Raw genomic sequence first — 21,794 nt, forward strand, 5'->3', positions numbered from 1 at the left:
AAGTGAAATTTATTTTGATATACAATGATGTAGAGTGAAAATCTATGCTAAGCCGAATGCAAACTGAAAAATGAAGTATATTCTACCCTATGTAAAAAGAGGTAAGAATGCAATAGCCCTTTTAAAATTTTAATCGCCTAGGCTTCGTAGAGTGAGCCATGGCAGCAGTAGGTGATGATGGGCTGGATATCCTCACATGAAATAAGTCCACTGGTCATCCCTCAACTTTACATTGAGCTTGTTTGATATCCCTTATCCCTAATACCAGAAATCTTCACCCCTAAACAGGTGCGGAGACAGCGTGGGGCCGTGGGGGCGGGGGGTGTTTAGACCCCCTACCCCCTAATAGACCATTAGAGCCCCCATAATACCCCCTAAAATTCTAATCCATATATTTTAGGGGCAGTGGTGGAGCTAGGATAAAACTGTAGCGAGGGTTAAACCAAAATGACCAAGAGCAACTAAGAGAGATTTAGGGTTGGGTTAGGATTTTTTGGGCCTTTTTAGCCTTTTGAGCCTTCTAACAACCTCAAACAAAGTCTATATTAGCCCCTCATCTATAATCAGTGCAACTTTGGTGCCATAGCAGTTTCAGCGGTTGGTTTAGCTCATATGGCATTCTAGTTAAGAAAAAAAATAATACTACTTCCATATTTTAATGTATGACGCCATTAACTTTTTGTCCAACGTTTGACCGATCGTCTTATTCAAAAAATTTATGTAATTATCATTTATTTTATTATGACTTGATTCATCATCAAATGTTCTTTAAGCATGACATAAACATTTTCATATTTTCAAAAAAATTTAAATAAAACGAATGGTGAAACGTTGCTCAAAAAGTCAACGGCGTCATACATTACAATAAGGAGGGAGTAATAAAAAATAGTGGGGCCCACATGTACGGTCCGATGCGGAGCACACGCGGCATGGGTAGGCCGTAGGCAGTAGAGGCTTAGGGAGCGATTCCTCCGCCGCCGCTGCGGCTCTCGCTTCCGGGTGGTTTCTCTTCGCCGGAGCCACCGCATTGACCCATGCCGCCGTTCTGCTAGGGAGGAAGCTGCGGCCTTCCGTTGATGCTGCTCCTCCCCGCCGGCCAAAGGAGCTTCGATCCGAGGTGCTACACTGAGGTCTACGGCACGGGACTACCCCTCGCGCTCGCCTTCGTCGGCGGCGACGGCTAGCTCTACTCCTTCGTCCTCTGCTCCGGCTGGCACCCAATAACAGCCTCCCTCATCCGGCTCTAGCTTAGCACCTCCTCCGCCCTGCTCCTAGTCCTCGCCGGCCTAGCCGCACGAGCTATAAATTCCATGTCGAAAGAGTAGAGAAGGGGCAGCCACCGGCAGGAGAAGGAAGTCGGGCCCTGGTCATGTCCGCCCAAGCCCATGCCGTGATGGAGTCTCTGAGGACTGGCGCGGTGGCCAACGACATGGAGATGGAGGTCGAGCTCCAACGTGGCGGCACTGCGTCATCGAGCTCCCTTGTCCTCCTGCTCTGTAGCAGCCTCGTAAGCTCCCACTGCGGCCTGCCTCGTCGAGGTCCCCCGTCCTCGAGTCGCTTCTAGCGTCGACGAGCTGAGGAGCTCCCCCACTGGAAGAAGTAGGGATGATGGCGGCGGTGACCTTTGGCAAGGCGACGACGACTTGGAGGGGAGGGCTCAATTCGGTCGCTGCTGCCGTTCCGATTCACGGCCTTCACGGCTTCACCTCCCTCTCTCCCCTCCCTGATTCAGCCACCACCGGCGCGGAAGGAGATGAGAGAAGACCGGAAGAAGAGATAAGTAATAAGGGAGAGTAGAGGAAGAAAGTGTGTGCCACTTACATGTGGGTCCTATATATATTTTTTTATTTTCGCTGACTCGGATGCCATGTCAGATAAAACAACCCTATACTGCTAGGGACATGGTTTTAAATATTTGAGGGGTCGATATTTCTGGTATTGGGAATTAGGATGTCATTCTTACATACTTGACGTAAAGTTCAGGGACTAGCAGTGGACTTATTCCTCCTCACATTTATACCCGTGTGCTCCCGGCCCAAACAGCTGGACACGAAGCCCGTATGGGCCCAAAAAGCCCAAGTCATCAGTTTTCCACCGTCAGCCCGGCCCATGTCGAAGGCCAGGCCGATCTGAACCATCGCCATCCTCGCCGTCCGGCCACCGCCCACCGGCAAACGGCGGCCTCGCTCCCGCTCCGGCGGGCTGCGGGGGCAGAGGCAGGCCGCGGGAGACCGAGAGGCCTACCGTCCGGTGACTCCTAGCTCGAGGCTACCCGCGGGCTATGCTCCTGATTCCTGAGGTAAATCAAAGCTAGTGGAGTACCATGGCTTGGTTGATTCTCCAGTGTTGTTTAGAGATCGGGGAAGGTGGCTTCAAATGCTTGGTTGAGATTTATGGCGTTTCTCGATGCGGTATTGCAGTGTCGTTTGGTTGCGGATTAGCGCCCCGCGCGTGGTGGATTGGAGATACAGCACTCGAAATATAGTCACAACTTGATACTGCAGGTACATTTGTATTCATGCATAATCGTGACATGATTCGGTTACTATCAGATCTCAGTTTATTTTAGTTCCTTCCAGTTTTCTACTTATTGAAGCAGATTGTATTAACTCAATTTCACTACTACATCACAAAGCTGGACAATCAAGTAAGTTTTGCCTGGCCTGGGGTGTCAATATGTCATCTTGCTGGGGCTGGAGCCACTGAATTAGCCTTGCTGAAGTGAGAACCACTTGAGATCACTAGCCACTGCTTATCTTCTAACCAGCATGGCACATTATTTATCGACTTGATCATAACTGGTTTAGCCAAAATATCTGGGCATGGTTATCTGATCATATAGCACACCTACTCCAAAGAACACACCAAATGCAATTGCAAACACTACCTTGTCAATATACTGCTTTGCGAAGATAGGGGTTGTTGGAGCTGCTACCGCTGAATTGCAATGGTGTTCAAGCATAGGGCTGCATAGCTTTGGGTTCCCAGCAAAACTAGAACTTAGGAATGTGCTGAACTGGCCTCCAATTGGTACAGGCCCTTCAAGGTCATTGTAGGAAACATTGAATTCAGAAAGGAAATGAAGGTTCACCAGTCCTGATGGGATTGGACCTGTCAGATGGTTGGAAGACAGGTCTAGCACCATCAGATTCTTGAGGTTGCTGATCGCTTGTGGGATCTCCCCGTTTAAGTTGTTGAAGCTCAAGTTGAGTGAAAGCAGTTCTTTCAACTGACCAATCTCCATGGGGATCACACCACTTAATTTGTTGTTACCTAGATTCAACATTTTTGGGAATGCACTAGTCGCACGGTACTGAAAACACAAACATGCGCCCACATAAACTGTAAAAGGAGAGACTATTAGGTCAGGGTGATCTTCAATCTTGTCCGATTTTAGCATTGGCATCTGCATCAATGCTGTTGGTATTTCTCCAGTGAGGCTATTATTCGATATGTCAACATACTTAAGGAAGTTAAGGATACTGATCCAGGTTGGTATTGGTCCACTGAGTTGATTGTTATATAATGCTAAAAGTTGCAAACTTCTGAGCTTTGATAGCCAATTAGGTATTTTTCCAGTCAGTGCACAATCATTTATGCCGAGACCCTGAATATTCTTAAAACCATCAATTGTTTCATCCTCTGGCATAGCTTCATGCATGAAGTTGCCACCGAGTAGCAAGACAGTGAGATTCCTTAAGTTCTTCAGTATGTGGAGTGTATTTGTAATATTTTTAAAATTGTTGTAGGAAAGAGATATGAAGGTGATGGACTTCAAATTTTCTATTTTCTTTGTCAACTCTCCATGAAGCTTGTTTGTGGATAGCCGCAACCAAGTCAAATTACTGCATGAGTAGATGCTTTCTGGAATTGTGCCAATGAAGTAATTTGAAGATAAATCTAAAATTTTCAGATTGGGCAAGGTGGAGAAGTTAACCTTGGCAAGCTCTCCCTTCAACTTATTTTTCTTGAGGTTGATAGTAACTAGATTTGTGCAATCACCCAAGGTTGGTGGCAGCTCTCCAGATATGTTGTTTTCTTCCATGTGAAGTTCTTCTAGTCTCTTCAGTTGACCTATAGAATCTGGGATTTTGCCACTGAATCTGTTCCCACCGAGATCAAGAAAACCTAGATTACTGAGCTTTATCATTAGTGCATCGTCAATTATTCCTTGCAAGTGGTTATTAGGAAAGGAGAGGTACTCCAATGAGGTGGCTCTGAAGAGATCATCTGGCAGGGTCCCAATGATATTGTTTTGGCCAACCCTGAGCATTCTAAGGGAAGAGCATTTACCTATTCCAGGGGGGATGCTGCCACCGAATTGGTTGTAAGAAAGGTCAAGCACAGCAAAGGATGGTGAGCTGATGCAGAAAGAGGAAGGTATGTGCCCACTAAAACTGTTGTTGCTCGCATTGATTGCTACCAGGTTGCTCATTTTCTCCCATGTTGTGGAGGGAAATGCTCCCGTAAACAGGTTGCTTGAGATATTCAGTACCTGGAGAGGCCGGTCAGGTGATGACGAATTCAGCTCCTGCAATTCTCCATCCAGGCGGTTGAAGCTGATATCAAGGACGACAATGCTGCTGAATATCAGCTCTGATGGAAGCTCACCGGAGAGTAAGTTGTATGACAGGTTGAGTCGCGACAAGCTGGTGAGCTCGCTCAGGGATGATGAGATGCACCCTTGTAGGCCTCTTAAGGCCAGTAATAGCTCAGTTACTGCACCATCTTCTCCACAGATGATCCCTTCCCAGGTGCAGCAATCTGTACTATTCTGCCATGACGCAGCGAGGCCACCATCCTGCGATAGCCCAGTGAGGAACCGGAGGAGGGAGCGCCTCTCCCTCTCGGTGCATGAACCGACAGGAGAGATGAAGGTGAATAGCAGCAACACAAGAACAGGGCCAAAGAAATTTATCCAAAACTTGCTGGTGTTGGTTCTGCATGAAGAATGTGGTATTGGCTTCATGGTTTGTGTCAGTTGGAAGCTGTGACAGAATAGCGAGTTTGATTCACCAAGATAGGCTGGTATTGTGGGCAAAACCGTAGTACATGAGCGATATATTGTCCAAGCTTCGAAGATTTACAAGTTGGAGTATTGACCTATGGGTTTACTCGCTGCTACCTCGCTGGCTTGCTTTTATGCTTAGGTTTGGAAATTCTGTCCAACTATTGCCGTTTTCTTTTACCATTCTTATGTTTTGTCTTATGATGCTTGACAGGAGGGCTTCCACTTAAATTGGATCTTTGTACAAATGGCCACTTGACTGCTATTTGTTAAATTCTCCATTCGTTTACTCCTAAGTCTTTAATCAGAGTCATAGTCCAGGTCTATGTCCTCTACTGATCTATACTTTTTATCATTTTTTTTTTCCTGGAGGGAGGTATAGCGTACATTTTGCTTCTAATCTTGATACTTCCAGCAGCTGTATTTTGACTCCGTCATCAGCAACCGATTTGCGACTGATGACTGTTCTTGGCTTGTGATAATCTACAACAAATCTGTTGTAAAAGATTACTTAATGTAATGGATGCAGGTATGTTACATGTTCGCGTGCTGCTGGATTGGAATGCGTTTGCGTTTTCATGTTTGAACAAAATGTGATCAAGCCTTCAAGTAAAGGCTGTTTTAATCTTTGATGCATTCGTTGTGTGATGTAAAGCTTGTGTTGCTACAGTTCTACCTACTTAGGAGTAGTATTTTGTTTTCATTTCTTTTTCAGTTTATATCCCTTCGTAGTTCGTTGTTGTTTTCTAAAGAAACTTCGGCGAAGGGTGCGTGAAATTTCTTTGTCACAGACAAGTTCTTGCATTCGGCATTCGCGTGTTCCAGATTTTATACCGTATAAAGTCTGATACTATTAGAGCATGTACAATAGCAGACTATTAGCCAGCTACAAACATATTTAATTAAGATAAAAGATGAGAGAGAAGAGCAGCGGGCTACAGATCTGTAGCCAGCTGTAGCACAGACTACAAGACACAATAAGTGTATGATATGTGGGACCATATATTAATAGTATAGTAAGCAACTATTGTATGAATTGGCTATTAGATTGACTATAGATGAATTGGAGCTAGTGGTGGGCTATACTATTAAAATTGCTTATGTTATCTTTGATCGCGTTGGCTCTTGTAACAAACTTTATTTTTGAACGACTCGCATGAGACGGTGCGAAGTTCTATTGATAGAGCAGAAAAAAATTACAAGATTACAACCCTGGAGGGTCGTAACCAGGAAAAAGAAAAAATATACCACCACCCACACATCAACAGCGCCAAAACACAAGTCCGGGAGAAGGCTAGCACCGGACCGGCCGCCGCTAAGCGTGACCGACCGCCGCTAGACCAACAAAGGAACACAGACGAGATCACCACACAGCAAAGGGGTGCCAAAACGACGTCTTCAAGAAGAGAAGCGACGGAAAACCGCCGCCGCCGTCCGTCAAGGCTCAAGTGAGCCAGGACTGGGCTTTCACTGTCAACCACCCTTGAGGGACGAGACAGCATGACAACGTCCTCAGGAGGGGAAATTAAGCATCGTTGTTGGTCCGGCCAAAGCCGGGCTGGGTTTTCACCCGCCGCTCACCACCTGCGAAACCACGGCTGACACACCGATGCTTCACCACAACTCAACCTCTGCCGACATGTGGGACCCTTGCACCGGCGCCCTTCGCCGGCTAGCCTTCATGCACCGAAGACCCCGCCACACCCACCGGCAGCTCCTCCACGCACCAAGGTCGCCTCCTTGACCGCCGGCCGCGCCACTCACGCCAAGCCGGCCTCCTCCACCGGACGCGCCTCTCGCGCCAATCCGGTCCTTCCATCGGCCGCGCCTCTCGCGCCAAGCCGGCCTTGTAACAAACTTGTATTTTATATTTCTTGGGGCCCTTATTTCAAGACTGCTACTCCTTCCTCAGCGTTTTTTTTATGGCCAGGAATTTTTTTACTATGCAGCCCTTGTACTAGCATGTCACTCTGTTTCCTGTCCTTGTTTTCATGGAAATATTTGACGGTGGTTATTGTTCAAAAAGTCGAGACGTGTACGAGAAAACCGCATGAGGCATGCTGCCCGACATACCTAGCATATCAAGTTCTTGACATTTTTTAGCGAGATCGTTCAAGATCTCCTTTGAAATGGAAGAACTTCACTGATTTTTACGTTCAAAATGTCCATGAAATTCCTTATTCCCTCTATCCAAAAATCTAAAACATATTTATTTTATCACCAAGATCAAGAAGTAATTAACTCCTTCACCATATATCAAAACCAAGTAACAATATACATATATGCAAGTCTTTTTTTCCGATCAACAATTTAATTTAACATGAGACTATAACTATGCATGTATGCAACCAATGAATACTAATATGAATCTTCGAGTTCTGATGAACAATTTAATTTAACATATAAAGACTACAAATACATCTTAGGCTTTTGGAGAAAACCAAAAAATAAAATATATTTTAGACTTTTGAATAGAGGGAGTAGGTCTTCGCTTTTTTTTTAGCAGCGCTATATGTATAAAAAAAATTCTTACAAAACAGTTAGGAATTAAAAAAAATCAAGATTCAATCAAAGCAAGCCACATCGGCCTTCGTAAGACTTCATCTTTTTGGATATAGGAAGAATTTCATTAATAAATACCCGGCCTATGCTTCTATTGGGACGCACACAACAAAAAAAAAAAAGAAAGAAAAAATAATTCTTAGTCACCGAACAAACACAAAAATGTATATGAACCTACTCCAAAACAACACCGTCAAAAAGGAACCATCACTTATTCACCGCTATTATTTGAAAACCAAAACTAGATTTTTCATCCAAATATAAGACTACACCTTCAACGAGTAGACGACATACAGGGGATGGCGTTGCCAAATATAGAGTTCTCTCACTATTCCTCATGGATTCGTTTGATTACCAAGAGTTTATTGGAAACAACATATGTCTCCAACGACAGCTGCCTTTTGAGAACAACCGTTATGAGTATATTTCCCGCTTACAACCAGCCAAGACTACCGAAACAACCGTTACGAGTATATTTCCCGCTCACAACCAGCCAAAACTACCGAATCCATGACCGATCTTCCCTATCACAAAGGAAATCACAACACATGTAGCTACCTCGAGTTGATTGCCAACAACTTGGCAGCCAGTCGCCCCCACGATCAAAGAGAACGAGGGGTGCACCCCTCAAAAAAAGACAACAACCAAGGGTGCCTCCTCTCCACCTTCACGCTTTCCACATCTTCCTACTCCCCTGACTTCGGCAAGGGCGTGCCGCTGCAGACATTGAGAAGGCCACCGCTTCAGGGCCGCCGCAGCGAAGAGCTTGAGAGAGGAATGGGTGAAATAATTATTCTCTGATATTGGGCCCCACAAGATATTTTTATTTTTTTTTCTATTAAAATTGTCACGTAAGCGACACGTCAGCAGGAGTAGACAAAATCAATGTGCCATGTAGGACGAAATCGCCATCCAAACCACTAAGGGCCGGATTAGATTTGCGCTGGTTTTAAGAGTTGGAGGATGCTCCATTAACTGGTTTTGCGGTTAAGGGATGTATAAATGAATTGAGGGATGTACAGTGCACTTCTTCCTACCTGTGTTCTCCCGGCCCAAATAGCTGGACATGATGCCCATATGGCCGAAAAAAAATAAGGCCCAGTCATCAGTTCTTGTCGAAGGCCAGGCCAATCTCGCCATCCACGCCCCCGCCCGTCGCCACTCCCACCTCCCAACACCCGCTGCCGGCGCACGCGCCCGGCCGATGCCAACTTTCTCGGCCGTGTACTCGCATCTTTACAAGTGTGATTCCGTCAGAGATTTGTGAGCTAAAATCCCTTTCTCGACTAGATTTCAGTTGTCACAAATTACACAGAGAGATCCCAACTCGCAAACGTACATGTGCTAGATTTATGTGGCAACCATCTAAAAAAACAAGATTTGAAGGGAGAGACATCCCTCTAAATTTTTAAAATGTTTAAAGAAGACATTGTGAACGTGTTCGAGATTGAACACGGGATCTCAGGATTGAAATCACACACTCCTTACCATTACAGTATCAAATGCATGATGCATCCCAATCTATCTAGCAACCATCTCATAGGTCCAATACCGGCCTGAGGCACTGAACAAGGAGCTCCACTTCCTCTCAAACTTTAACATTTCCAACAATGATCTACAAGGTTCAAATGAGCACATTATCAAGGTCAAGTTTGAGTTTTGATGGGAACCCAAAGCTATGTGGCCCTGTTTTGGGTAATGATTGTGATGATTCAGTAGAGGCAGCTTCCTCGCAGCCATCTCTGAAAAAGAATCCAGCATCAAAAAGTCATTGCAGCGATTGCCTTTGGCGTGTTCTTTGGAATAGGAGTGCTGTATGACCAGCTAGTCTTGTCCATCTATTTTGGCTAACAATGGCAACATCTTCATAATTCTGTCCAGACTGTCCTTGCCAATCGTTAATGCCCTGAGTTGCTCGATTTGCATTCAAACTTGGGGCATGTTTAGTTCACTTTAAAATTGAAAATTTGGTTGAAATTAGAACGATGTGATGGAAAAGTTGAAAGTTTGTGTGTGTAGGAAAGTTTTGATATGATGGAAAAGTTGGAGTTTGAAGAAAAAGTTTGGAACTAAACTCGGTCTTGTTAATGGCGTCATCGTCGCCATGGACCGCGAGGGCCACACGTACGGACCGTCCTCCACTGCCATTAACAAGGCTGGGACCATCATTTCTATAAGGAAGTCAGTCTGCAAGTTCATATGTGACATCCTGGTTCAATTAAAATGTGACATATGTGGCGAATGAGTACTGTATACACTTGATTAGTACCATCTCGCTAGTTGAGCAAATATACTTATAAGATCTTATCCCTTCAACCATACCATTTTTGGTTGATTAACCATTTTACACGAAGTGAAAGGATAAAAATGTAAATAAGATGTTATGTGTGAGGATCCTTTACCATAATATCACTACCATTACAATCACTGGTATGTGGGTCATATCATCCTATTGCCCCACACGTTAGTGTCTGTAATGATAGTGCCATTGTGATAGAGGATGTGAACCCGTGTAAATGGACTCGCTTATTGAATAGGTTGAATTGTACGGTTCTAAAGCGCAGGTTGTTACACTAGTCTAACAACAGCTTTTTTTGACAGCCCATATATTTATCCCTCTATTCTTGAAAATAATTCGGATATGTGTGTATTTTTCGTTTCGTCTGATCTCTTTTTCATTGCAAATCACTCAGTGCAAGAAGTAGGACGTGATCAGTCGCATCTGTTGTTTTCAGATAAGTAGATATGGTCAGTGATCCTGATCAGCACTTATATAATTACTGAGGTAATCTGGAATCAATGAACGAAAGAAGGGACTCTTCAGATTGTAGCCAAAATAAACGTTACCAAATTTTCGCATTGCTAAAATTTCGGCAAGATGTAAAATTTTGGCAAGATAGCAATATTGCCAAAATTTTGGCAGGATTTCTTATGTATTTACCAAATTTGGCAACAAATTAAACGTAGATATTTTTTGGTAACTTTGCGAAAGAAAATGGTATAGTTGAAAATGGCATCAAAAGTGAACAGGCCGGAAATCATGCATGCTTTCCCTGTTCGCAACATAAAACAGTTCACACAAACTTTGCTGAAATTTCCATATATAACTACAAAGAACTAGAAAGAACAACTGACACCAGGAAGAATGCAGAAAAGTCTACAATATTATCGAGAAAAGAACAGTATATTTGCCTTGGACCACATAGGACAGTCACCCTTTCTGCCATGCCAATTTTAGGATCACATGCTCGAATTGCCAAAGTGAGACTGAAGTATTAAACATAAAATGAAAACAACGTGATAGATAAGAGTTTGGCAAATGGGTACTTCAGTTGTCCTATTTAGTCATTTAACCACGAAATTCATACCTCGGGACTTCGAACGCGGTCTGTTCAAACATGCAGGGTTCGAAACATGCATTCAGTTGTGTATATATATCCTCACCGAACAGTGTAACTTTTCACAAACAAATATTAGTTGCCAAATTCAAGTCCAAACACTGCTGTGATGGGAGAGATCATGAAGGAGGCACCACATTCTCTGTGAAGAAGCGGGCTAGCGATTCCTTTCTCAGGTCTCGCTGCTGCTGCGCTATTGTTGTTGCTGCTCTCCATGGCCAACTCCACCATTGCGTGCCTTGAGCAGGAGAAGAGCTCTCTCCTCCAGTTCCTTGCTGGGCTATCGCACGACAATGGCATCTCCATGTCGTGGCAGAATGGCATCGACTGCTGCGCGTGGGAAGGCATCACCTGCAGTGAAGACGGGGCTATAATTGAAGTCTATTTGGTTTCTAAAGGCCTAGAAGGGCAGATCTCACCATCCCTTGGAGAGCTCAGAAGCTTGCTGTACCTCAACCTGTCCTACAACCTGCTCTCCGGTGGCCTTCCCGAGGAGCTGATGTCCTCTGGCAGCATCATCGTCCTTGATGTTAGCTTCAACCGCCTCGACGGGGACCTGCAAGAGCTGAATTCATCAGTATCTGACCGGCCACTGCAGGTACTGAATATCTCAAGCAACAGGTTTACAGGAGAATTTCCATCCACAACATGGGAGAAAATGAGGAGCCTGGTTGCAATCAACGCCAGCAACAACAGTTTTACTGGGCAGATATCTTCATCTTTCTGTACCGGCTTGCCATCCTTCGCCATTCTTGATGTTAGCTACAACCAGTTCAGTGGCAACATCCCCCCTGGAATAGGCAAATGCACTGCCCTTAAAGTGCTCAAGGCTGGTCACAACAACATCAGAGGAGCCCTCCCAGATGATCTCTTCCATGCCACATTACTAGAGTGCCTCTCTTTTCCTAACAATGATTTGCAAGGAACAATTGATGGTGCACTCATGATAAAGCTCAGTAATCTGTCTTTTCTTGATCTTGCGTGGAACAGATTCAGTGGCACAATACCAGATTCTATAGGCAAGCTGAAGAGACTACAGGAGTTTCACATGAACAACAACAACATATCTGGGGAGCTGCCATCATCCTTGGGTGATTGCACAAATGTAATCACCATCAACCTTGAAAATAACAAGTTGGCAGGAGAGCTTTCTAAGGTTAACTTCTCCAACCTACACAATCTGCAAGCTTTGGGCCTTTCCTCGAATTACTTCACCGGCACAATTCCAGATAGCATCTACTCATGCAGTAATTTAACTTGGCTGAGGTTATCTCGCAATAAGCTTCAAGGTCAGTTGACGGAGAAATTAGAAATTTTGAAATCCCTTACCTTTGTATCTCTTTCCTACAACAATTTTACAAATATCACAGGCTCACTTCACATACTCAAGAGCTTAAGAAACCTCACTACCTTGCTAATTGGGAGTAATTTCATACATGAAGCTATGCCAGAGGACGAAACAATTGATGGTTTTGAGAATCTTCATGTTCTTGCCATAAATAATTGCATACTGACTGGAAAAATACCTAGTTGGCTCTCAAAGCTAAAAATGTTGGAACTTCTACTTTTACACAACAATCAACTCAGTGAACCAATACCAACCTGGATCAATAGCCTAAACTTCCTTAAGTATATAGACTTATCCAATAATAGCCTTATAGGGGAAATACCAACAGCACTGATGGAGATGCCGATGCTAAAATCCGACAAGATTGAAGATCACCCAGATGGCCCAAGAGTCTCCCCGTTCACAATTTATGTGGGTGTATCTTTGTGTTTTCAGTACCGTGCAGCTAGTGCATTCCCCAAAATGTTGAATCTAGGTAACAACAAATTAAGTGGTCTGATCCCTGTGGAGATTGGTCAGTTGAAAGCACTGCTTTCACTCAACTTGAGCTTCAACAACTTACATGGGGAGATCCCACAATCGATCAGTGACATCAAGAATCTGATGGGGCTAGACCTGTCTTCCAACCATCTGACAGGTGCAATCCCATCAGCACTGGTGAACCTTCACTTCCTTTCTGAATTCAACGTTTCCTACAATGACCTTCAAGGGCCTGTACCAATTGGAGGCCAGTTCAGCACATTTCCAAGTTCTAGTTTTGCTGGTAACCCAAAGCTATGCAGCCCAATGCTTGTACAGCATTGCAATTTGGCAGAAGCAGCTCCAACCTCCCTTATCTCCACAAAGCAGTATATTGACAAAGTTGTCTTTGCAATTGGATTTGGTGTGTTCTTTGGAGTAGGTGTGCTGTATGATCAGACAATCATATCCAGATATTTTGGCTAAAGCAGTTCCAATAGAGACAGTCAATAGTGTGTTCTAGCTTCTTCTTCTTCTTCTTTTTTTTACAAAAAAAGATAATGGAAGCTTTTATTGAACTCGGTCAATTATATCGAGGAGATCCGAGAGCACACTCTAGCTCTCTACATGTGTTCTGGCTTAGTGGCCTGTAATGCAATTTTGTAGTTTACTCGAGTGATTTTCACATTTCACTTAGCAAGGCCAAATTCTTTGATGTTCTAGTGAACTTCAGTTGGTACAGTCTGCTCCAACAAGTAGAAAGAAGTAAACTGAAATCTGTCAGTAGATGAGTCAAGTGAAACCTAACAGAATGGTGGATGGCGGCGAGGCTGAATTTTCGGGTGGGCTACAGGGACATTTTTGACAGCGTCTTCGCACTAACCTGCTGGTTCCTGTGGAAAGAGTGCAATGCGCGCGTGTTTGAGCAGAAATTTCGAAGCACAGAGCATCTAGTGAGTGACATCACAGAGGAGACCATCGTCTGGAGGACAGCAGGAGTTTTCACCTCTTGTAATGGCGATAGTGATTAAGTTGTAATCCCCCGTAGCTTACAGGGTTGGGGTTTTCCCCCAATCATCTCGACAGCATTCTGTCGTTGTAAGCTTTTATTGTAGTGAACTTCCTCCCTTTCTTAATGAAATTGGTCGACCGAATCTTTCGGCCGACCCGGCAAAAAGAGAGTCAAGTGAAACTGTGAAAGTTTTACGTGAATGTAAAATGCTCCTCCATTAATTTGCGACTACATTTAGAAATATTTATCTGAAATTTGCCACGAGAGAGGGGATCACAAATCTGAAACTAACGAACACTGCAATACCGTGATCGACGCGAATACGCGAGAGATCTGGCCGAGCTATTCGCTGGGCGGTTGCGGGGGATCCCTTCCTGGCCGCGGCTCAAATCAGGAGGGGGAGAAGAAGACAAGGCTAACCTCGAGTCCTCCGCTTCTGATCGAGAAGAGCATCTCCTCTACGCCGTCGTCTCGCTTCGGCTGCCGGCGGCAGTGCACGGCGACGACCGGGAACGGCTGTGGGCGGTGGGACGACCCATCTTATCTGGACCATTACCGCATTATGACTTGGAATAAGTTCACTTTGAGTCCCTCAAATATAGGTTCAATTTTGACTCCCTCAAATATACCTCCAATCTACTCCATACCCCTGAACCCCCTGAACAGCAATATAGGATATACCTTCCAACTATTAAAACCGGTGTTTGACTCCCTCAGCGGTTTTGAATGATGGTTTCGTTGACGTGGCACTTTGACTTGGTCTAACTCGCTAAGCAATCCTGTGACTGTGAGGCCCACCCGTCAATGAGCATCATCTTTCTTCTCTCCCTTCCCTTTCCCCTCCTCACTTTCCTCACATGTGGAACTGTGGAAGCCGCAAGGCAGCAACGGTGAGAGGGGAGGCTGTCGTCAGGCCGCCTACTCTGCCCCCTCTTCCCCTTCCGCTCACTGCTGTCGGGGAGGAGGAAGCACAAACGAGGATGGCGGCGGCTGTGAGATGGGATGTTGTCGCCGCTCCGCCCCCTCTTCCCCCATTCCGCTCCACGTTGGGCTAACGTCGGGGACGAGGAAGCGCAAACCTCTACCTCGCCGAGGTCATCGCCTCCTGGCACCCCTTCCACATGACAATCTCTGTATAGACTTCTTTAGCAGATTGATTTACACAACTGATAAAATTATTTCATAAGAAATTTGGATGGAGAATTCACAGATCAATGCTCTCAAACATGATCTTTGCAAACATTGATGGTGAGCTACTAAGCTATCTTGCAGCTCTGAATTCTTTCAAGCAGAATGGGCATAACAAACTTCTTTTATTTTATTTAGTGCTTGCGCAGGTGAAGCCTGCCCTGTATAAAATCATTTGATGCAATGTATTCAGTTGGAGAATCTCTCCTCTCCGATGACTTGCTCAAAAACAAACTTCTTTTATTTATTTGGATTTCACAACATGAATAAAAAATGCTGAACACTTGCCTGTGGAGCCAAGCGCCGGTGCCGGCATTGCCACCGCAGCCGGAGATTTCCTCGTTGGAGGCTAGGAGCTACCACAACCATCAGGGAACACAGCGTAGAGGAGAGTTCACTTCGGGGTAGACAAGCAATATGGTATCAAAAGTCACACATCGGCAGTCCCCCTCGACCGCCTCAACGAGGACTCACCGGATTGGGCCACCGAAGCATATGAGGTTGGGTGAGGGAGGAGGGCATCGCTGCCCTGCCCTGCTACTTCCGCTTGAGAGGAAAGTGAGGACGCGAAAGTGAAGAGAAGAAAGAGGAGGGTCACTGACAAATGGACTCCACTAGATGACTCAATAGCTTGGACCAAGTCATATTCGGTATTGCGGTTCAGGGATATGAATTAGATTGGGGTTATATGTGAGGGACTCAAAGTGGACTTATTCCAAAACAAAAAGGCAAAAGCTGGTTCTTGTCCACCCGCAGCCCGGCCCATGTACAAGGCCCAGCTGATCTCGTACAGGCCCATCTCGCCTTCCACCGCCGAACAGCGGACTCGCACCCGCGACGGCGGGGCGGCGGCGGACGAGCACCTCATGGGCAGAGCGGGAGATCAGATCGGATCGGATCGGCTCGGGACCGAATCCATGAGGCCGAGGCCGATGCTCCAGAGGTAAACCAATGCTGCAAAGGTCTCGTGGAAAGTGTAGGATTTTACGCAGTACAGTAGCTGCTTAGATTGATTCATGACAGCAGATTTGGGATCGTGCCTATGTGAGATTTGATAGTGTCTAAGGTGTTTGCTCGCTGTTATGTAGTTTTGCAGAGATTCCTGATGCTTTTTCACTGCAGTGTTATCGGTTGCTCAGATTTGGGGTCACCTTGTGGCAAATTGCAGATAGAAATACTCGAAATATTTAGTGTATAAAATATCTCGATGAACATGCACATTCACATACAAATATTGATACTATTCATTTACTCAACTGTGTATTTTCAGTTCAGATTGTTTACATGTGTTCATCGATTCTTCGGCCATCTCTCTCCCCAATCTTAATGAAATTTGGCCGCCTGTTCCTTCGGCCGACCCGGCGAAAGATTCTTCGGCCATATCAATTCTCATTTTCTACTTTTTGGAGCAGACTGAACTGACTGAATTTCTCTAACAGATCACGGTCTCACCAATCAGGTTTGGCTGGGGTGTTCATTTTGCTGTGACTGGAGCGGATGACTTGGCTCTGCTGAATTGAGAAACACTCAAGATCACTACACATCTGAAGATGATTATACATATTTTTTTAGATAATGGATTAAACTGGCATCTACACCCAAAAAGGATGTACACAGCCTGAAGATGATTATACATTTAGTAATTCCATATATAGAGCCAGCACACAGTGTTAACTGGTTCAGCCAAAATATCTGGATATGATTATCTGATCCTATAGCACACCTACTCCAAATAACAAACCAAGTGCAACTGCAAAGACGACCTTGTCAATATACTGCTTTGTGGAGATAATGGAGACTGGAGATGCTTTGCAAAAGCATAGGGCTGCATAGCTTTGGGTTCCCCCCAGCAAAGCTTGAACTTGGAAATGTGCTAAACTGGCCTATAAATGGCACAGGCCCTTCAAGGTCATTGTAAGAAATGTTGAATTCAGAAAGGAAGTGAAGGTTTGCCTGTGATGAAGGGATTGCTCCTGTCAGATGGTTGTAAGACAGGTCTAGCACCATTAGATTCTTGAGATTGCTGACCAATACACATGTAGTATTCATGCATGCACGATCATCTCGGACAAAGGCACAATAACATTAGCCATAATATCTGGACAAGACTAGCTGGTCATACAACACTCCAATTCCAAAGAACACACCAAAGGCAATTGCGGAGATTGTTTTGCTGCTGCATTGTTGATCTTCAGAGATAGTTGGGATGGTGTGAGCTACCCCTACTGAATCACAAGTAGCCAACATGGAGCCACATAGCTTTGGATTCCCTGCAAAACTGGAGCTTGAGAATGTGTTCATCTGGCCTCCTGTCGGAATAGGTCCTTCCAGATCATTGTCAGAAATGTTGAACTTTGAGAGAAAGTTGAGCTTGTTCAGTGCTTCAGGTATTGGGCCAGTGAGGTAGTTTCTGGATAAGTCCAGTACCTGCAAGTTTGTGAGATTGCAGATAGATGGTGGGATCTCTCCTTGTAATTGGTTAGAGCTGAAATCAAGATGAGTAAGAGCTTTCAGCTCACCAATCTTGGGTGGAATCACACTGGTGAGGCTGTTAGCGCTAAGATTCAAGAGTGCAGGGAAAGATGTGACTGCACGGTATTGTCGTGATAGAGTGGTTACATACACAGGTAGATCAAATAGTATTGTTCGATGAGCTTTGTAATCATCTGATTTTAGCATGGGTATCTCTATCAAGGTGGCTGGTATTTGTCCTGTAAAGCTGTTGTTTGATACATCCAAATAGAAGAGGTTGTTGAAGGAGTTGATCCAACTCGGCATCGGCCCTGTAAGTTGATTGTTGGATAAATCCAGTACCTCCAAATTTTTGAGCTTTGATAGCCAAAGAGGTATGTTTCCGATCAGTGAGCAACGATAAATTGAGAGATGCTGAATACTCTCTAAACTTTCAATTGTCTCATCTTGTGGTATAACCTCACCCCAGAAATTCTCCCCAATAAACAGGGTAGTGAGGTTCCGGGAGCTCTTGAAAGCATGGAGTGTTTTCGCAATATCACTGAAAGAGTTTTCAGTAATTGACAGGAAAGAAAGGTACTTGAGATCACCTATTTTTGATGAGATCTCACCATGAATTTGGTTGGACGATAGCCGCAGCGCAGTCAAATTGTTGCATGAGTATATGCTTTCTGGTATTACACCACTGAAGTCATTATGCAGGAGATCCAGGGCTCTCAGATTATGTAGGGAAGAGAAGTCAACACTGCCAAGGTCTCCACTGAAGCTGTTCATCTTCAGATCAATGGTTGTGAGACGTGTGCAGTTTCCGAGACTCGATGGTAGATTTCCTGACATGTTGTTGTTGCTCAACCTAATCACTTCCAGCTTCTTGAGCTGACCAATGGACTCCGGGATCTCACCATGTAAATTGTTGGTCGAGATGTTGAGCACCTGCAACTGCAGAGGATGCTTCAAGCCAGTCATCAACATTGGCAATGGCGGTAGCACTCCGTCGAGGCTGTTGAAGCTGACGTCGAGAACAACCAGACTCGCAGAGTACATGAGCTCCGGTGGAAGGCCACCGGAGAGAGCATTATGAGAGAGGTTGAGACGTGTCAGGCCGGTCAGACCGGCGAGGGACGACGGTGAGATGCTTCCATGGAGTCCTCGGGACGGCAGGGAAACCTCGGTGACCGTGCCTTCGCCATCACAGATGACACCCTCCCAGGCATGGCAGCAGTCGATGTCCGGTCGCCACGACGCGGCGAGGCCGCCGTCGTGTGACAGCCCGGCGAGGAAGCGGAGGAGGGAGCTCCTGTCCTCCTCTGTGCAGGAGCTGGCCGGAGAAGCAAAGAGTATCAGCACAAGAAGAAGGCAAAGGAAATGAGTGCAAAACCTGCTGGATGATCTGTTGCTGTAGGAAGAATGAGGTATTATTGGATTGTTCATGGCCAGTATCTGAATTAAGCTGGTTTGGAAACTGATGTGCTGGTAGTAGTAGTAGTGAGCTTGATTTATGCCGAACCACAGTTCCTGAGCAATTTATTATATTGTCGAAAGGCTCGAAGCATCGAAGAGTTATATTATTTTTATAAGCTGATGGAGTGTTGACATATGAGTTCACTTTGCTGCTGCTACCCTACCTAAGCTCACTACTAGCTGCTTGGTGCCATGCTTAGGTTTGGAAGTTTAGTCCAACTATTGCCGTCTTCTCTTACCAATCTTGTGTTTTGGCTCATGATGCTTTGACAGGAGAGCTTCCACTTAAATTGGATTTTTCCTCGTACAGCTAGCTGGCCACTTGACTAGAATTTCTTAACTTCTCCATTCGTTTACTCAGAGTCATAGTCCAGGTCTTTGGCCACTACTGATTTCCTTTTATATTCTTTTTTCTCCCGCTCTAGAGGGAGATATGGCGTACACTGTGTGCCTGTGATCTTTTATCACTTCAAGCAGCTGCATTTTGAACCCGTCCCCAACAACTCACTTGTGACTTTTGACTGCTCTTGGCTTTGTGATGATCTTTTGCAGCAATCGAAACATCAACCTACATTGGTTACATACTTCTTTTTTAAAAAAACTTGAAATTATTTTAAGGATTCTTTCAAACGCATGAATTTTATTTAATTTATGGTGATAAAGTTATGTGGTATATAATTTCACCTACCAAAATTTAAATAGTGATGTCTAAGAATAATACGCACACACGAATATTGTATATTGTCGATGCATCGAAGATTTACAGGTTGATGGAGTGTTGACCTATGAGTTTATTTTCCGCTACCTCACTTGTTGCTTGGTGCTATTCCTAGGGTTTTTCCTCTCTCATTTCCTTTTTGCCGACATGATGTGAGTCTCAGATTGTTTGACATTATACCCTAATTAAAAAAAAGATTGTTTGACATTGACAGTAGAGCTTGCCCTTGAATTGGACCAAGTAAATTTCTTCACCATACACCTGTCCTCTCGGACACGCTATGTCGCTATACTTATACTCTCTCCGTCTTATAATATAAAGGGATTTTGACTTTTTACTTGTACTGTTTAACCATTCGTCTTATTTAAAAAAATTAAAATTATTATTTATTTTATTTGTGATTTACTTTATTATCCAAAGTACTTTAAGAACAACTTTTCGTTTTCTATATTTGTATAAATTTTTTTTTAATAAAACGAGTGGCTAAACAGTGTAAGAAAAAGTTAAAATTCTTTATATTATGATACGGAGGGAGTAGTACTTATAACACGGCTTGTTAAATTCTGGTTCCTTTACCTTTTATAATGGTGACGTACACAGCCGGCCCGCCGCTAATAATCTCAATACTCTCTCTATCATCTTGTTTTGAGGGAAAACTCTCTCTATCATCTTCATTTTCATAATCCATCCCTAACAATCAATTTGCTCTAATTGCATTACTTTGTTTTTCTCTTGAGAGATGGTTGGTTGGGTTACTGAAAGAGTAAACTGATGGAGGTAGTATATAACATGCATGTTTGCGTGCATGGTTGGGCTACTGAAATTCGTTTGCGTTTACATGGTTGAACAAACTTTGTGCCTTCCAGTTTTCATTTATCCCTCCGTTGTTGTTTTCTATACGAAATTTCAACAAAGTTAGTGTGAAAATTCTATGTTAATTACAGTCTTGCATACGCGTATTCCAAAATTACTCTGTCTAAAGCATGTCAGATTCCGCGCTTTGTTCCAGACCTATATATTTATACCCTTCTTTCAGTCTTTCAGGCCACTACTAGAGAAAGTACTTATATAAACAGGCTTGAAAATTGTCACACGAAACTTATATTTATATAAACAGGCTTGAAAATTGTCACACGAAACTTATATTTATATAAACAGGCTTGAAAATTGTCACACGAAACTTATATTTAGGTTGTGTTTAGTTCACACTAAAATTAAAAGTTTGATTAAAATTAGAACGATGTGACAAAAAGGTTGAAAGTTTATGTGTGTAGGAAAGTTTTAATGTGATGGAAAAGTTGGAAGTTTTTTTAAAAAAAGTTTGGAACTAAACACGGTGTTAGATGGTGAAGAGAATAGAGTGAATAATTAAGGGCACAAAATTTATAGCTAGCTATAGGGGAAGACAATGAGAGATGAATTGGGTATTAATGATGTAGGAGTAGTATATATTTATAAGTAACTATTATAGTCTAAACTATTAGACTCTATTTGGAGGAATATAAGATTTTGATAGACAGCCGGTTAATATCCAGCTTCTGAGAATTTAGATAGCTGAAAAACTCAGTTTTTAACTTTTAATTCATTTTCTAGAATTTACAATTATAAATTCTTAGAATCTGGCTTAGATTCTACAACTATGGAGCAAGGTTAATGGTGTCGCCCGTTGCTTATTCTTGTAATCTTCCACCTCAGTTATAGACGTCAATGCAATAGTTTCTTCATCAGCTATTGTACGACACATTCTTCAATACAAAGCATACTTTATTCCCCTTTTTTATCCAAGTTGTTCACCTTTCTCTTTCTTCTTTCACTTGCTACTGTTTTTCACCATGAGCTTAGCTCCTAGCAAAAATTTAAAACATTGCAATAGAACTCTTTCATACCGAGCGTGGTACAACTAAGCCGGAGATGACGCAGCCGAGCTCGAGAGCCTCCTTCGACGCCGCCGTCGAGCTCGACAGCGAGTGGGCTGAGCTGGTTGTTTCTATGCTCAAGAGCACCTCCTCCGATGCTGTTGCCACGGACCTTCGCGCTTCTCTCCCCTCCATAGTTGGCCTAATCTTCAAGTGACCGCCCACACGTTTGATCGCACAGGACCACGTGGCGTTAGCATGCCTGCGGATGACACCCAAGTTTTTTAGAGCCTGTGTATAGTCGGCGACGAT

At 44.0% G+C, this 21,794-nt stretch overlaps 2 protein-coding genes across 2 annotated transcripts in view; one reads left to right on the plus strand and one right to left on the minus strand.

The window, feature by feature from the left end:
* Window positions 1–2,515: 2,515 nt before the first annotated feature.
* LOC127762723 (receptor-like protein 3) lies at window positions 2,516–4,978 on the minus strand. Its single transcript, XM_052287196.1, has one exon. The coding sequence runs from the start codon at window positions 4,967–4,969 to the stop codon at window positions 2,804–2,806; it is 2,166 nt and encodes a 721-aa protein (XP_052143156.1). The 5' UTR covers window positions 4,970–4,978; the 3' UTR covers window positions 2,516–2,803.
* A 4,696-nt stretch (window positions 4,979–9,674) lies between these two features.
* Window positions 9,675–21,794, plus strand: part of LOC127761571 (receptor-like protein 2) — a 51,052-nt gene continuing 38,932 nt past the window's right edge. The window contains exons 1-2 of the mRNA XM_052285883.1: window positions 9,675–9,751; window positions 11,119–12,528. Of these exons, the coding sequence (XP_052141843.1) occupies window positions 9,675–9,751; window positions 11,119–12,528 (1,487 nt within the window). The remainder of the gene's footprint in view (window positions 9,752–11,118; window positions 12,529–21,794) is intronic.

This window comes from Oryza glaberrima, chromosome 2, assembly GCF_000147395.1.
Source record: "Oryza glaberrima chromosome 2, OglaRS2, whole genome shotgun sequence".
Lineage (NCBI taxonomy): Eukaryota > Viridiplantae > Streptophyta > Magnoliopsida > Poales > Poaceae > Oryza > Oryza glaberrima.

Bases quoted from the DNA above. Each gene is read 5' to 3' on its own strand.
- LOC127762723 (XM_052287196.1), bottom strand. From the start codon at position 4,969: ATGAAGCCAATACCACATTCTTCATGCAGAACCAACACCAGCAAGTTT.